Source organism: Pituophis catenifer, unplaced genomic scaffold (genome assembly GCF_029215685.1).
Source record: "Pituophis catenifer annectens isolate HBS135680 unplaced genomic scaffold, rPitCat1.0.hap2 SCAF_16, whole genome shotgun sequence".
Taxonomy (NCBI): domain Eukaryota; kingdom Metazoa; phylum Chordata; class Lepidosauria; order Squamata; family Colubridae; genus Pituophis; species Pituophis catenifer.
Window position 1 is genome coordinate 19,748,415 of NW_027256896.1, and position 17,739 is coordinate 19,766,153.

Here is a 17,739-nt window from a genome sequence, read left to right on the forward strand (position 1 = left end):
TGGGAGGAGGAACCGGAGGAGCAGCTCGCAAATGGGGGAAAAAAAATGGCATTTCCCCAGGGGGTGGAGAACAGGTGATGCAAGACAGACGCAGGGAAGGTGCAAGGCATCGGAGGAAGGTTCAGCACCGATCTCAAGGAAAAGGGGGCTTTTTAATCACTATTTAAAACTACACTATTTGTACCCTATGACTATCATTAAGCGTTGTACCTTATGATTCTTGACGAATGTATTTTTTCTTTTATGTACACCGAGAGTGTGTGCACCAAGACAAATTCCTTGTGTGTCCAATCACGCTTGGCCAATAAAAAATTCTATTCTATTCATGAACCCCCCTGGATTTGCTAACTATTGAGCAATAGCCTTCAAATAGGGATGGATGGTTTGAAATCCACCATGTCACAACCTTCAAATTTTGCCTCTCTTCTACTAGATTTTAAGAGATGAGCAATGCCAACCTTCAAAGCACATCTCCAAACGGGCGCAAAAGACTAAAATTAAAGCTGCAATTATTCAACAGCTCCCGATTCAAGAGCAACTTTGATCCTGAAATGTTCCCTCCACACAAAACTGGAAGTCGACAACCTACACTGACCCCGAACGGCGTGTTGTCCTCAATATTTTGCACATCTCTGCACATATCCCTTACGGATTTTAGCGTCCTAGCGACTCAGCCTCATCAGAAATCAAGGCTACGGAGCGGGCTAATCCTAACGAACGTATTAATTGGAGCAGCACGGATAAGCTGCAATTTTCCTAAAAACGGCATGGCAAACAAGACACCAGAGACGATTGATTGCGTGTCGGCTTGCTTTATTTCCAATGTTCAACCCACGGAGAGATCCTGTCACAATCGGAATATGGGAGAGTCGAGTCCACCGCGGTGCGGCTTCAACGCAACCAGTCACGCTGGAGAGAAGAGCCTTCCTGGCTGGCCTGTCTCTGGGTCACACCAGCCCACCCTCCCGCCGGTGTGGGACGCAGCAACGGTCCTCGGCAAAACAGAAGCGCTGGAGTTTCCCCCTCTGGAGATCCTGGGAAATGTCTCAAGGCTGCCTGGGGATGGGGGGGGGAGAGACCATCCCCCACGTGCTCCGAGGAGCATTTTAGCAGCAGCAGCAGCAGTAGATTCCGGTGGTAGATTGCTAAAAATTAGACCGAAACCCGCCCACCCTCCCAGTAAAGAAATACAAAATTAAAAGCAGTGCCTTTCGAGGGAGCCCAGCGGGGATGTCGGGAACCAAAAGGCACTACAGTTATGTCAGAATGAATGGATCCTGTGCAGTCACCATCCAGAGAGAAAAAAAAATACGGATTTAAAAAACTTCCAAAGATGAAGAGATCTCCTGAAAAGGAACAACTCTCTTCTCAGGACGATTGATGGTGTTGCTGTAAAGGAAGAGAAAAAAAAGGTTATTACACACTTGGATTCCCCTGCCCTTCCCCCTCTTTGCTCATGGACGGTGCAAGAGGAAGACTTCCTTACCACGGCTTTGGGATTTACTCTGCCTCTACAACTGTGATGATTTCTTCATTGATAAAAAATTCAACGGTCTCTTCCTCCCAGTCGTCCACGTTGCTGTCCAGCTCGTCCGTGTCCACTCCTGGAAAGAGGGAAAGTAAAGTTCAAATGAGATGGATTCTGAAGGCAGAACTCTGCTGCTCTACGATGGTAATGAAGATTTGACGGCGGAAATGCTGTCCTTCAATTGTAAAAAATGCGGCCAGAGAGGATTCTTAACCACCTTCCCACTGCAATCTTACTGTACATCTTTGATATGGTTTTTTCAAAGGCTTGTTTTCTTCATTAACATCCCACTAATTACAGCTTTTATAAACCAGTATCTGCCTTTATCAGAATCACAGGAGGCCAGATATAAGCAATAGCACTTAAGATTTATATACTGCTTCACAGTGCTCTTTTACAGCCCTGAGTCAGCAATTCCCCCCTCCCCCCCCCCAATCTGGCTCCTCCTTTTACTGACCTTGGAAGGACAGAAGGCTGAGTCAACCTTGAGCCTGGTGAGATTTGAACTGCTGAAGTACTGGCTGTCAGCAGAATTAGCCTGCAATACTGCATTCTAACTACTGCGCCACCACGGCTCTTTAAATACTTAAATGTTTAATATTAAATATTAAATATACACCCAATTACGCTCTACTTCTCGAAATGAACCTGCATAATCTTGCTTTTCAGACCAGGGGCTCTGTAGACATTTGGGATCTTGGCTCCCAGATCTAGGCTGGTCAAATACACCTGGAAATTAAGAGATTAACCTAAATTAAGCCAGCAGGTTTCCCTGCCCCACGTACCTCCTCGGAGCTCCAAGCGCTCGTTCCTCTGCTCCATGTACAGCTCCTGGGCCATCTTGCGGTATTTTTTGAATTCCTCCATCATTGTTCGCCGTCTGTCGACAAGTTCCTGTAAGAAACAGGAGTCATTTAAACGCTCTATCTGGGCCACTGGGCCAAAGCTGCGATTCCAAAGTACCTTTCTTGTTAAAAGTATTTCCATGGGAAAAAAAATTGTCAATATGGACGCCCAGCTAAATACACAAAGGACTGGGTGTTAAGGCAGCTACTTAGCACACTCCTAACGGAGGGGATCATCGAAGTTGATGGGGGCCAAAGGCAGTAGCACCGTTGACCTATGTGGTTCCCAGATCACCTTTGCTTCGGATTCCCCGGGCAATTTACCTTGGAGGCTTTCGATTGGCTCAGGCGATCTTTCTGTTCAAATATCTTGGAGTACCTCTTCAGATCTTTCTTGATTTGCTGCAGCAAGGAAAAACAGAGAAATGCTTCACCTCTGAATGGGGATGTATGCAGAGAGAAACCACTCTCTTCAGCCAAGGAAAGTTTACCCAACGGTGTAACTGTTACTAGCTGCCCTGAAGATCATCAGGGATTTAAGTCAAGGCTTTCTACAGGCCAAGCCCTGTCCTGTCCCTTCTCCACCTCTTTTGAGGAGTGCTGCCACTTCCTTTTGGCAACAGCATTCTTAAAAAGCCCTCCTTCAAGCAGATTTCTGCCCCAAAGGATGCCTTACCTTTATTTGATCCTGGGTGAGCAGAGTTGGCGGCCTGGGTCTCCACAGCAACTGGCAGAACCGGTCTTTGTTATTTTTCTGGAGGAGGCGACCCTGGAAAGTCCACAGCCAGTAGGCGTTGTCCACCTAAGGAGGACATTTTGGTCAGGTGAGGGCATCCTGGCAGCAGCTGGAATTCAGCATCCCAGTGCTTAGAGGGAGAAGCCACACCGTGGCATGTAATGTGTGGAGTATGATGTTCTATCTAGCTCAAGGATGTCTAATCTTGGCAACTTGAAGACGTGTGTGGACTATGACTCCCAGAATTCCCCAGCCAGCAATCAGGGAGTTTATAAAAAGAGGGTTTTGGGGACTAATCGTGTGCATTTTGCTGTCTCAGGAAGCCTAAGTCGGAACATTGGTAAAGATGGCATCCACACAGAAAACTTAAATAACCACAACTAAGCCAGGTTACCTTGTGACTCCACCAAGACACAGATGTCACCAAAAAGCGGCCGGTGGGGTCCCATTCCACATCCGAGGCTGTGTAGTGCTCAGCAATGTTCATCATGGTGCAGTCAGAGGTATCCACAAAGGCCAAGGCACCATTCATGCTGAAGAGAGAACAGAGAGGAGAGGCAGATTATCCCACTGGCCTCTTTCAACGTTTTGGCCAGGCTGCTGGGGGTGGGGGTAGGGGGTGGGGATTACCCTAGAACCATGATGGTGAACCTGTGGCACGCAGCGCCCTCTCTGTGGGCACGCGAGCTGTTGCCCCAGTTCAGTTCTGCCGCGCATGTACACGTCTCCCGCCGGCCAGCTGGTCTTCGGGTCTCTGCCATGCGTGCGGAGGGCACATACACATGCGGGGGGCACGCGCAGATGCATGGGGAGCATGCGGGGGGCACAGCATGCATGGGGCAGGGCACATATGGGGGGCATGTGTGTATGCACAGGGGTGCATGCATGGGGCGCGCGTGCATTGTATTTTGGGGTTTGGGCGCATGCTTTGGGCACTCGGTCCAGAAAAGTTTAGCCATCACTGTCCTAGAAATTCAACTCCCTGAAATTGGGTTTAGGTTCCAGACTACACAAGCTTCATTGGGGAAACCTCCCTTGATGGATTGTCGTGAGAAATTGTCTTCCCAGGAGGGAGGGGGGGTGGGGGAGGAGTGCAGAGTAGTTAAGTGGCAACTCAGCCCAGAGATCATGTGTGTGAGAGAAAGAGGGCGAAGGCAGCCCCTCCTCAATAGTTCCCAGAGTATATCATCAATGCAGATAGTAGAGTCTTCAGTCTGGCAACTACAGGTGTGAAACAATAAAGAACTCAGCTTGGAAGTTTCACACCTATCATTCTTGGTTTTGGGGTCTGACACCTGGATAGAAATCCAGGGGTTGGGATCCGCTAACTTCTACATAAAGGAAATTTCAAAGGAGCCAGATGTTAATATTTTTGAGGGAAAGAAACTCAGAATGTGCATTTTCACTTTGTTTCTAATTACCAGAAACAAGTTACGTAGATTATAGAAGCGGATACCACTTTTGTTAACGCTTGCAGACCCAAGACAATCATTTAAATTCTTCCCCAAAGTGAGCGCTCACCTTCTGAGACCAGCCAACACCACAAACTGTCCCTGAGGGCTCCAGAATATCGTGTTTGCCTGCTGCTTGTCAAAGATTTCTGAGATAAAAATGAAAAACACGGAACTGATTTGACTTTCAAATAGTGAAACAGCCACCCTACAGTAACAAGGCTGGAGTTGTCTCCCGTCCCCTGTTGAGGCTGCTTCTGGAATTTTAACCCTGGAGGATTAAGTGGGCGATCTTAAAATAACATGGAGCATAGCAGCCCAATTTTGTCACCACCCATCAGGCTATTCTCCCTTTTTAATCAAATGCTTGAACTATTTAGCAGATCCAGAGGTTTAATTTATGCCAGCAGTTTCAAGATAGTGCTGAAAAACTAGTGATTTTTTAACAGGACAACTACAAAACCCACATCACAGAAAGTTCCATTTTCAACTGTATAGATTATGCCACAATTTCCCCACCAGGGCCAAGGTAATTTACAATGCAAAAATATACCATCACTGATATTCATCTTGGGGGGGGGGGGGGGGGGGGGGGGGGGGCGGGAGGGATGCTGTGGAAAATGCTTTCTTTTAGCTATACCCGTTTACATATTTAGGATTTTAGGGTAACAATTAAGTATAGATTAAGTTTAGATCCTGCTGGGAGCAGGATGCCAACGAAAAAAGAAACAAAACAAGCAGAAACACACTCAGAAAAGCGGTCCCCATTGCATTTTGCCTCAGCCGAAGATCACAACAGACTTAAAAGCAGCAACACACTGAGCGTGTGCAAAGTCCACTTACTAATGAGCTCTATTTTCCCGTTGTTCTTCACGTGATAGAAGGAACAGGATATTCGGGGCGACTCCCCATGCAGCACGGCAAACTTGCTTCCGTTTGGCTCCCAAGCAAAGGCTATGATGCTCTCTGCAAAGGCAGGAAGATCCTGTCAGTCGGGATTAGAAACCCTCTAAAAGCCCATTAGGCAACTCAGTCGTTGAAGGTGGAAGATGCAGAATAGGTAGTCTGAGGCCTTCACCATTCTCAGTTCAAAATTCTCTATTCAAGGCAACGAAGACCCCAGATCTGCCAGATCCAGAGGGAAAGAGCCAACACAAGTATCCCTCGTTAAGACGTAAGCCAGAAGTGTTGCTAAGGGTTGAGAAGCTGTTGCAGAAGTAAAGCATGTTGTACGTTGAATATGCTTTACTTCTGCTACAACGCAAGATAATCGCCTCCCAAGGAGCAATTCAGCTGGGGGGACAGTGAACATGGCAGTTGGGAGAAATGGTGCACCTTCGCACGGAGGCTACAGGAAAGGTGCCCCTTTACCTTTCATTTCCACCACGTCAACTGGAACCTGCTTTTCTCTCATGCGGAAGATTTCGAAGTTGGTCACTACACCCTGGGATGGAGGAAAGACAGCATGATTGATCCAAAGTGGGACTTTGCCAAGAATTTTATCCTTGCTAACAACGTGCATCATAACACCGTTTTATCAAGAAGAACACGATTTGTAAATAAGTAGTGCTCTTATAAAGAGAAAGCTGAATGACATATTATATTTGAAAGAGGGCTTTCATCAGATACCAGACACAATTGTGGAGTCATAACTCAGGCCCGTACTGGCTGGGATTTGACGGTTGCAGAAAAGAATTGCTTAATACCAAACAACAAAAAAATGAGGAGTCATGTGATCGTATTTTGGGCCCTTGGCAACCAGCCTGCATTTACAGCCGTTTACAGCATCAGGTGAATGATCTGCGGTGTCTTTTGTTGAACTCTGATGCTTACTTCCAACTTCTGGCAAAGAAGGCCTTTGAGAACACTTCTGTCAACTTGCAAAGCTTTCAAGTTGCCATGAGCAGGAGGGAGGGAGAACTGATAGAGCTGATTGATTTCCCTAACTGAAGTGCATTCCATACATTCTTCCTGACTGCAATCAGAAGGAGGGTGTTGGATTTCACAGCCAAAGTGGTTAATTGGAGAATGTGATTTATGACATGTCCAGAGAGGAGAGGAGAGACAGGGTCATAGGGGAACGTAAATCTACGTGGGATTAGTTCTAACTGCATCCGAATATTGCTGAAATGGTGCTCCTAATAAATGACTGTATTTCTTTTGAAGTTCGGCTCATGGCTCATGAATTAATTAGGGCATCTTTCAGAAACTTCACAACTTCACTTAAAGATCATGGTGTTTTGCTTAACCATCGCCATAAAAAGGGTTGTACGGTCAAGTTGGTTATGCGATGACCCACTCAGTGACCGGCGTAAGTTACATCCAGAATTCCAGGCTCAATGTAAGTCAAAGATTACCTGTAATCATTAAGGGAGCCCTAGAACATCTTGGGAGGAAGCAACTATTCTCCAACTGGCCAGTTTTCCGAGTATGCGTGAGAAGCAAATACCTGGGTGCCCTTCGGTGTCCTGTCTACTTTCACGCAGAGGTAATCCCCGTTCTTCTGCCAATGGAGTTTGCAATCTACCACGTTGAACAGGTTGCGCACTCGGATCTCCTGCCGGGAGGGGAGCTGCATCAGAGTCACCCTCGCTGGGATATCTTTGTCTTCAGGGACCCAAAAGGCAATTATGTTTCCTCCCGGGGACCAGGAGAAGTCTCTGAAGGGGTAGCAAGAAAGAAGCATCTCAAAGTGGAGAAGACGTATTCCAAAACAGCCACCCAACCCATACCGTGAAATCTATTTCTCAGGGTTTGGAAGAAGGGAGGAGCTCATTTTTTTTAAAGGAGAGGTGCTGATTTAGTCACGAGTGACACCTTCATAAAAGCAGCATCAAGCCGATTCAAAAGGAGAGCACTCACTTGATCCCTGTGATTTTCAAACTTTTCTTATCCAGCAGGCCCATGGACTAGAACGACAAAAAGGACAACATAACAATCCTGCAACTTATACCGTGATGGTATTTAACATATAGATGTTTTCCCATGAGAAAGGGATACTCTTTAAGGTCCCAAAAAGCATGGATGTACTTTTATATCCCCGAGCCTGGGAATGCATCTATGAATACATTTATGTACAGAAATAAATAAAAGGATGACGTGAAAGGAAAAGCAGAGGGAGGGAAAAGAGCTAAGCATGTACTTTTTCTTTTTGTTCACGTTTGCAACGAGTAACGTTTGGGTTAAGGCATGATCAGACTTACAGGCGTTTCGTAGATGCTAAGAGTATCGGATGTCATCCGGGCAAAGAATTTGCCATCGTGACTCCACCTGAGCAAGAAAAATTTCAAAGGTTTAGAGGTGTGTGTGTGTGGTATTTCCCAGTAATGAAAAGTGTACCACAATCGTTTTTAGTCCTCTACAAACATACTTAAATATGGGCCAGTGGGCGGAGCTCTCACAGTGGAACCCTCGTTTCTTCTGTCCAGTTAGGATATCCCAAATAACGATGGCTTGAGGATCATCTTGGGTGTCCATCAGGGGGCTGAACGTTACCAGGTACCTTCACAGAAGACCATAAAATCGATTGCAGGAATACAAATGCTATGATCCATTTCATACCGATTTTAGTAATCGAGATTACTTCAAATAGCTTGGTCCCCATGGTCACGTGATTTACATTTGGATGCTTGACAACTGATTTACATTTATGACGGCTGCAGCGTGCCGGGGTTGCGTGATCCCTTTTTATGACCTTCTGACAAGCAAAGTCAATGGGGGAAACTGGATTCACTTAATAGCCGTGTGACTAATTTAACAGCTGTAGTGATTCTCTTAACAAACGTGGCAAGGAAAGTCATAAAATGGGGCAAGACTCACTTAACAAATTTCTCACTTAACAACATAAACTTTGGGCTCAATTGTGGTCGTAAGTTCAGGACTGCCTGTACATTTTCACCACAAGGTCATCACCACCATAGTTAAATAATCAAGGCAAGAGGCCCAAGGAGCGTCAAGAAACTGGGAAGGAGAGAGAAGGAGAGGGGAGGAGAGAAGAGAAGAGAGGGAGGAGAAAGAAGAGGAAAGGAGAGGGGTTGTTGTAAAAATGGGTGAAATATGGTGTACAGGAGAAAAGAAACCAAGGGCAATTTCGTTTTTTTTTTTCTTGAGGGTTATACTATTGAAACTATAACGGAAGATAATACGGATGCTAAAGCACATCTGTTTAGATGTGGTTGCATACTAGTTAATATTTATATGAAAATTAAAATTTTGTGTAAAAGGTAGGAGTAAATAATATGAAATAAGGAAAATGGAATGTAATAATTAGGAATATGTTTATATGTATTGAAACGTATGATACTCAAACATTGAGCCATTCACACAATATGTATAAATTTAAAATAATAATAATAAAAACTTGATTAAAAGAAAAAGGGAACGTAAAGCTATTTCCAAACAGAGAACTTAAAGCAACCATTACATACTCCAGCATTTTGCAATTCAGTGACAATTTATCAATGAGCAAGGCTGCTAGGTCTTTTGAAAGGCTAACCGCCAGTAAATTTCCAAGAATACCTTTCGCAAGGTGAGAAGTCAATGAGCTGCACCCCCGGGTGGCTGAACCTCTGGATCTGTTTGAATTTCTCGCCACCCCACAAAGCAATGCCCCTCTGATGGAATGTAGCCAGGTAGGTCCCCCTTGGAGACCAGCGCACGTAGGTTTCTGTCCATCGCTGCAGGAGAAACATACATTAATTGCGTCAACCTATATTTGAATACCAAAGCTATATGAACATTTTATTTCTGAAAGTTTGCATGGAATTTCTTTTTTTTAATCTATTTTAATGGGGAAGGGCTGGAGCTGATCATTTGCTGGAATTTCCCCCATCAGTTGGCATATTAATTTTGTAGATAACCTGATAATTTAGTATAAAAAATCAGATATCAAATGCAAAACAAACGATCTATTTTGGCCAAGTATAAAACCCTTTAAATCTTATCTTATTAACGGTGCATATTTGTTAATTGTTATTATAGCATAGAATTTTACATTTACTCTCATTTCTACGAGTTATCCAATCATGCCACCTATTCCACGCTATATAACATTTTGAGTCTACCTTATAAGATAATGGACGGGTGACCAGTCACGCTTTCTTTTTATGTATTGTCGTCTGTATTAATATATATGTATCTTGTATATACATGGTATAATATTTTACTTTTTATATGTTTAATAAAGTTTTGTTTTTAAAATAAAAAAAACCCCTTAAATCTTGTGAATAAAGAACATTTAACATCAGACAATTTTTGCACTTTGTTTTTCAACAAAGATGTTGAAATGTGAATCTCAGAATCACGTAAGGATGAGACAAATTTTAACTGGCAAAAGCCACTTAGGACTAGTGAAATTTATGGCTCAGTTCAATAGTTATTATGTTCCTAAAATCTTATTCTGTGCATTAACTAATTAAAGCATTTAATATCATTACAGATGAAATTGGAATTACTTCTTACAGCTGCCAGCACACAAAGCGTTGTCAAGAGAAACTTGCCCAAAACACTCACAGCTCTCTCCTCAATTGTAACAGGATCTTTAGCATCGTTCCAGTATATAGAGGTTCGATCTCCAGATTCAAAAATTACACTATACTGATCTCTGCAATCTGCGTCCTCCAACCAGTAGCGCAAATTTCCCTAGGAAATAACCAAAAGGGGAAAAAAAGATGAAGAAAGAGGCTGCAAAAAAGAAGAGAGTGAGCATTCTATTGTAAAAGAAAGAAAAAAAAAACCCATCCTGCCAGATAGGAAAAGGTGTGTCATGGGGGGACACACACACAAAACTTTTGTTGTAGCAAACGAAGTACACTCTTGCCATGTAGCAAAATGAATTAAAATTGGTGGAGATATTTGGATACCAACAGTTCAGACAAATTCTGCAATACTCCAGCAAACAGCATGTAAATCAGTCCACTCACTCGACGCCTTGCAGGGTTGTTGTTTTTTTTTTTTTAAAATTACACTTTCAGGAGTTTCAGTGTTATGCGTACTAATTATTGAGCTCACAGCTTTTGCTGAAAACTCATTTATTAAAAACTGAGACATGCATCCTGGGAATCATCGGAGTTTGGACAATGCAACTAGCAAGCCACACACTGATAACTTCAATCTATCTCTTGATGAAAATATACATTAGAGAACAGTATAATCTTGATTAGGGCAAGGTCTGCTTCTCCTGCTGGGCTAGGAATGTTGTATCTTGGGGAATGTCTGGAGTGATCTCTACATACCATTTAGTCTTTTGAATACTTACCAGATCTTTAAATGGCTGTTTCTCTGGAATTTCCCATTCATCACTGATTGTCATGTACCTGAAAGTGCAATAAAATTAGTCACGTGTACCATGCAGGTAGGTATTTTTGAGGAAGTTGTGGGGATAAAACTGTACTCACTTGTCAAAGTCAGTGAAAAGGTTGACCCTGAAAGTGTGCTGTTTGTCCAGCTTGTAACCATCTGTGTTTTTGACAGCATCCAGAGCATGAGTGGGAGACATATATTCCAAGAAGATATACCTGCAGCAAAACAAAACCAGTTCATTTACATTCCACCTTTCACTCAGAAGTGTAATGCAGCATACAAATTATCTTATTTTTTTCCTTCCACTCTCAATATCTAAACTTTTCAAGAGTCCATGTTCATTGTGGGAGAAGCTCCCATGAGCACAGCAAGTAACCAGTTTTCCTTTATTTTCTTCTTTCTAACGTGTCTTGTGTGTAACCCACAGTGTGCTTTCCTTCCCAATCTTTTACACAGGAAAAGTTGCCCAAGACTTTGCTTGGTTACTGCCGGATGGGAGCATTGTAAGGTGTTTTTTATAAGAAAACTTTAGCAAAGTGCCTTCAAAGCAGGATAATGCGGTGGTCAACTTGGAGAAATGTGTTGGAGATGCACAAATGCACCAGCTACTATTCTGGCTTGCTAGATGGGCTAGAAGTTTATGCTTTCTTGATGGAGAGAAGATATGAAAAAGTCATCAGCACTCACCCTTTAGTCTGGCCATCAGCTTCTGGGTAAAATTCATTGGTTATGTTCCCAAACTTTGAGAAAAACTTATGGATAACATTCTTCAGTTTCTCAAGACGGTCTGGTCCAACCTGGGGGACATTGTCCACCACAATCACAGAATCAATTCCATCTGCTTCCTGAGGGAGCTCTTGCAGAATATCTCCCAGTAATTCTGTAGACAGTGAGATAGAGAGACCAATGAGAAAGGTCTGCTGAAGGACAGAGTCCATGGCTGCATTTGTAAGATAAAGCCAATCATCTACATTAGGTTTGTTAAGCCTCCTGAAAGCACACAGAAAGGAGTGATGAAAAGCCAAAGTTGGAATCATTGGGTGAAAAGGACTTTCTTGGTAAGCGGTTTTGAGTAATGAAGGAAAAAGTTTGGGAAGCATTGCTTTGGAGGGTCTGTATCATTTGACTCTGATCAAAAGGCCAGTGATAATTGCTGAGATGAACTCCTGAACAAATTATCTCAGCTTGTTTCAACAGTCTCAAGGTAGCCTAGCAGCCACAGCAGCACTGAGCAGTTCCTCCCTCTGTCATCTGCATTACTTTTCAAAGTTCTAAACCTGAAGAGCTTCAAAACTACCAAACTGTCACTGAAGTATCTATATGTAAGCTTTGAACACTACATCGTCATCATCATTATTATTTATTAAATTTTTATACCGCCCTTCTCCCGAAGGACTCAGGGCGGTGTACAGCCATATTAAAACATATACCCACAAAATTTAAAAAACAGTTTAAAATATATTAAAAATTTGGCCTTTATATTAAAAACTACAAACACCCAATTAAAATCATCAGTGTAATGTAGGAGAAAAACTCTGATGAAATATTCTAGTCATAGTAAGTTTAACAGTGCATTTTAATCTAATGTACCACAGCATATTGTCAAACATATCACCCTTCTCTTTTAAAGCCAGCTGTATCCTTCAGAGTTCTTCACAGCCTTTTGGACTACACAGTGTTAATTTCTCTGTCATGCACAAATGTGGGTACTGAACATTCTAACAATAAACACAATAAACACAAATTGGACAAAATGTTCAACTGCCTATTAGGGCATCTTGCCCGATTTATTCACATAGTTCTTCCAGGTTGGTACTCAACCCATGACAGTCAGAAATAGAAGCTTCTACTTTCTCCAAGTAATCTTGGCTGATTAACTAGGATCGCTTTGTTCTCCTCTGTGGTTAAAATAACTCATCATAAAGCATCAGATTCTAATCTGGGATACTTGGAGCCAAACCCAGCAGCTTCTCCAGTTGTGTGTCCCTAATGTAGGACACAGAAGTACTTGACAACTCTGGAAGGGCTCTTCTATCCATCAAACTGATTTACCTAAACTGACCCCAGAAAAAAACAACAGATCTGAATGCCACAGCTCTGGTCCTCCTCTAACTCAACCTACAGGTTAGGTTACTACCACAACCTTCATGCTAACAGGTTTTAAACAAGGTTTCTAATAAAAACCTCAAGGGTTTTTTTCTGAATAAATTTAATAATGCAAGAGTGGTTTTTTTTTAAAGAGGCCTATTCAAAGTTTTCAAGGTTAACAACTGGCATAGCTGCTGTTTGAAGGATTCACGGGTTTCCTTTTCCACTGATAACTAAAAACAAGGCTGCTTGAAACTGACAAGCTCTTCAACCACATTCAGTCAATATTGTACAGGTATTACACACATACACAACCGCTTCCCTATTTCCTCAGCTGTACTCACCATCAAAAGGCTGGACAAGAAACAATGGATGGAAACTAATCAAGGAGAGAAGCAACCTGGAACTAAGGAGGAATTTCCTGACAGAACAATGAATCAGTGGAACAGAAGTTGTGGTTGCTCCATCACTGGAGGCTTTCCAGAAGAGATTGGACAGCCATTTGTCTGGGATGGTCTAGGGTCTCCTGCTTGGGATTGGACTAGAAGACCTCCAAGGTCCCTTCCAATCCTGTTATTCTGTTCAACCACCATAATGTGGACTTTTCAATCAAGTTTTGTTTGTTTTTTTACTTTGGGGCTCCTGGAGGGTAAGAACGACCTCCCGGGAAGCAGGTGGGAAAACAAGGACAAGCTACCCCAAACCCAAAACAGCTGTCATTCCCACCTCACCCAAGACCCTCCTCCACAAATCAAAAAGAGGGCTGTGAAAATATCTACAGACCCCTCGCATCCTGGACATAAATTGTCTCAACTCCTACCCTCAAAACGACGCTATAGAGCACTGCACACCAGAACAACTAGACACAAGGACAGTTTTCTCCCTAACGCCATCACTCTGCTAAACAACTAATTCCCTCAACACTGTCAAATAATTTACTAAGTCTGCACTACTATTAATCTTCTCATCGTTCCCACCACCCATCTCCCTCCATGTATGATTGCATGACTGTAACTTTGTTGCTTGTATCCTTACGATTTCTATTGACTGGTTTCCTAGTATGATTCGATTGCTTATTTGTACCCTGTGACTGTCATTAAGTGTTGGACCTTACGATTCTTGACCAATGTATCTTGTCTTTTTATGTACACTGAGAGCACATGCACCAAGACAAATTCCTTGTGTCTCCAATCACAGTTGGCCAATCAAGAATTCAATTCAATTCAGTTCAACTCAAGTCAAATAATTCAATTCTAATGCACCAAAGACAAATCCCTTGTGTCTCCAATCACCCTTGGCCAATCAAGAATTCAATTCAATTCAACTCATGTCAAATAATTCAATTCTAATGCACCAAAGACAAATTCCTTGTGTCTCCAATCACACTTGGCCAATAAAGAATTCTATTCAATTCAATTCAGTTCAACTCAAGTCAATTCATTCAATTCTAATGCACCAAAGACAAATTCCTTCTGTGTCCAATCACACTTGGCCAATAAAGAATTCAATTCAATTCAGTTCAACTCAAGTCAAATAATTCAATTCTAATGCACCAAAGACAAATTCCTCGTGTGTCCAATCACCCTTGGCCAATCAAGAATTCAATTCAATTCAATTCAGTTCAGTTCAACTCAAGTCAATTCATTCAATTCCTATTCCTATTCCATTCCATTTTCTATTCTATCCTCTCCTCGCCAACTGGGAACCCTGGGACCTGTAGTGGAGCCCCTGATGGGGGGGGGGAAGAGAGGTGCTAAGGGGCCACAACTGACTGACACCCCCCCAACCGTCCTAGGCGAGTGTGTGTGTGTGTGTGTGTGTGTGTGTGTGTGTGTGTGTGAGAGAGAGAGAGAGAGAGAGAGAGAGAGAGAGAGAGAGAGAGAGAGAGAGAGAGAGCTTCCTTTGGGTGGGGCCTCCAGAGCAGCTGCGAGGGCCAGAGGAACATCTGGAGGGCAGGAAGGTGCCCTTTCTCTCTCTCTCCCATCCCCCCCAAAAAAAGCCCCCCCTCCCCTCCCCCTCCTTTCAGGGCGAGCGAGCGCGCGCCGCCTTCCTCCTCCTCCTCCTGCGGGGGCGCGCACCTTCCTCCTCGACGTCGTCCACGAAGTCCTCGGGGTCGCTGAAGGAGGGCTCGTCCTCGTCTTGGCCCAGAGGAGGCAGGAGGAGAAGCTGGGGAGGAGGAGGAGGAGGAGACTGGGGCTGCTGCTCCTCCTGCTCGGAGTCCCGCTGCGGCTTCTTTTCCTCCTCATCCTCCTCCTCTTCCTCCTCTCCTCCTTCTTCTTCCTCCTCCTCCTCCTTTTCTTTCTCTTTCTTCTCCTTCCCTTCTTCTCCCTCCTCCTTTTTTTCTTCCTCCTCGGCCTTTTCTTCCCTCGGCTCCTCACAGGCGGCGACTACCGGCGACTGTTCTCGGGCGGGCGGCGGCTCCTCCTCGTTCACGGCCGGCGGTTCCTGAGGGGGAAGAAGCGGCTGTTCGGGCGGCTCTCCGGCTTCTTCGTCCCCGCTGCTTTTTTCCTCCTCCTCTTCTTCTTCCTCCTCCTCTTTTTTCCCCTCAGCAGCCTCGTCGGCGTCGGTTTTTCCGGCCGGTTGGGGCTCCGGCTGGGCCTGAGGCGACTCCGCCGGCGGTCTTTCGGCCTCCGAGTCGCTGCCGCTGCTGCTGGTGGTGGTGTTGCCGCTGCTCCCTCCGCCGCCTCCGGACCCTTCTGCGTCGGCCGAAAGGGCGTCGGGAGGGGAGGCCGCGGCCGCCGCTACTAAGCTCTCCTCGGTCTCCTGCATGGGAAACTCGGGGGAGGCTGCGCGGCCTTCCCGCTCGCCTCACACACGGACGCACGCCGCTCGGAGAGGCCTGGGCCGAAAAGGAAGGGGAAGGGCGCATGCGCGACAGCACGCACGGGGGGGAGGTGCCCCCTAGCCGGGCCATGTGCGCGAGAGCGGCCTCCCGCCCGCTCTCGCGAGAGCAGAGGAAACCATTTCTGTGGGGTGGGGGAGAAAAAGAAAAGCAAGAGCCGGCTCGAAAGGAAACTTTCCTCGGTTTTTAGTGAAGGAGGATGACGATCACTCGAGTCGCTTTCACCTTGCTTTTTCCCACACGGTTGCTTTCTTTGGGAAAGGTTATTTCGGGATTATGCACAATCCTCCCCCCCCTCTGGATCCATCGAGGTGAGGCAGTCCAAGATGGCGACCGAATTGAAAAGCGTCTTGAGGTGAGGCTCGCATCCGGCAGATGAAGGGAGGGGTGTGTCTCGGCAGGGCAGTGTTGATAAAATTATTGCTTTATTGCTTATGCTGCTAAGCACAGTAGGAAATCCTTTATTTAGGAAGGCGATTTATGAAAAATGAAAAATATAGCCGCGCTGAACAAGGAATTAACGCTTTAACATAGTCACGTATCACCCTTTCAAGGGTTCACGATGGTATCGTCTAGGAATTTGACGTAACGGGGGTATGGACCATACTAAGTGTATCGTAGGGGAGCTTTTAGCTAATTATGGGCACCTATCCTGAAACCCGTAAGACAAGCAGTTCCTGGAATATGCACTACCTGTTACAAATTGAACAGTATATACAATCCTATATTGTGATCGGCGTTTTTCTCTACGCTTCAAATTTTTTTTTTTAAAAAAAATCTCTTGGAATGGTACGGCCCGGCGGGTACAGCCACATCAGCTGTTTTTTGCTCACGTGATCTTTCTTTTAAAGAAACAAGGACACTCCCCCCCCCCCACAAAAAAAAGGACGGCGAGCCATTAGGTCCAAATGCAGGAGAGGAATATTAACTTTGCTCCAAAGCTGGATGTTCCCCACCGAACTTTTCAAACGCTTTAAGTACAGATTAAGAGTTGCAATGATTTTAGACACTTCCTTCTTTTCTGCATTAAGTGGCATTTTATTTTTTTGTGAAGATGCCACTTATATATCCCTGACTAGGTTGCCTCCAATGTACAGGAATAGATTATTGCAACTTTTGCAATTTCCAATTTGGCATTTAGAGTCTAAAACATCTGGAAATCAGATGACTGGGGCTGGAGAAAGATGACTTCTGCCAATGTTGTCTTGCCAGGTTTCTCCTAATAAACACGATGCAGCAATACAAAAATCATGGATAATTTTACAAGCACTTTAATTCCTATTATTCCCCCCCCATATGACAGATAATATTGTATTTTTATATTACAGTTACAGTGATGTTCAAATCTATTGGCTCTTTGCTAAACTGATAGGGACAAGGACATTAAAAATGACCCCTAGGAAGGGAAATCTTCTCCTATGACCAAAAGCTAAGTAAAACTGCTGTTAAAACACCACTGTTGGAAAACGACTATTAATATAAATGCACCAACAAAGTGGCTTTCAAATACAGTTTATGAATCAGATCAACATGCTACTGTACTTGTTAACCTTCCAGAATCCCTATATAATGTTTGAAGGATATAGTACAATGTATTGGTCAAGAAAAAAATTTGATCTGTTTATTTGCCATATCTAGGAATATACGGACTGTTGCCCTCTAAATAGGGAGGTGCCATGCTAATGCAACCCATTGCATCCTTTAATTTTCACACTTTGCAAGTCCTTAGAAGGGCTGTGAGAACCGTGAGAAAACAAGCATGGTTTTAAAATCCAAGCAAAATTTTAAAAGCGCAAGGAGTCATAAACTAGTATGGGGTGCCATTACTGGTTTCTACAGCCTGAGGGCTCAATATCAGAGTGGCAGCTGTCCAAATGGGTTAATTTCCCCTTTTTTTGCTAGCTGCTTTTTTTTTTTAGCCAGATGAGCTGTTCCAGATCAAAAGAAGG

General features: G+C 44.2%; 1 protein-coding gene across 1 annotated transcript; it reads right to left on the minus strand.

Annotated features, from left to right (window-relative positions):
* Nucleotides 1–796: 796 nt before the first annotated feature.
* EIF3B (eukaryotic translation initiation factor 3 subunit B) lies at nucleotides 797–15,798 on the minus strand. The gene is made up of 19 exons (XM_070955423.1): nucleotides 15,027–15,798; nucleotides 11,548–11,740; nucleotides 10,956–11,075; nucleotides 10,817–10,874; nucleotides 10,072–10,200; nucleotides 9,079–9,236; nucleotides 7,931–8,062; nucleotides 7,764–7,830; nucleotides 7,423–7,469; nucleotides 7,010–7,220; nucleotides 5,932–6,004; nucleotides 5,404–5,526; nucleotides 4,631–4,709; nucleotides 3,504–3,642; nucleotides 3,050–3,175; nucleotides 2,698–2,775; nucleotides 2,314–2,422; nucleotides 1,487–1,604; nucleotides 797–1,389 (listed from the first exon to the last, which is right to left on the minus strand). The coding sequence occupies exons 1-18, from the start codon at nucleotides 15,715–15,717 to the stop codon at nucleotides 1,501–1,503; spliced, it is 2,637 nt and encodes an 878-aa protein (XP_070811524.1). The 5' UTR covers nucleotides 15,718–15,798; the 3' UTR covers nucleotides 797–1,389; nucleotides 1,487–1,500.
* Between the last annotated feature and the right edge of the window lie 1,941 nt (nucleotides 15,799–17,739).

What these genes read in the sequence shown, in the direction of transcription:
- EIF3B (XM_070955423.1), bottom strand. Translation starts at nt 15,717, where the DNA reads ATGCAGGAGACCGAGGAGAGCTTAGTAGCGGCGGCCGCGGCCTCCCCT. An exon ending in CGGGAAAATAGAGCTCATTA is followed by an intron (nt 4,710 to 5,403) that starts GTAAGTGGACTT and finishes TTTTTATCTCAG; the next exon opens with AAATCTTTGACAAGCAGCAG. An exon ending in TCACCCAGGATCAAATAAAG is followed by an intron (nt 2,776 to 3,049) that starts GTAAGGCATCCT and finishes TCCTTGCTGCAG; the next exon opens with CAAATCAAGAAAGATCTGAA.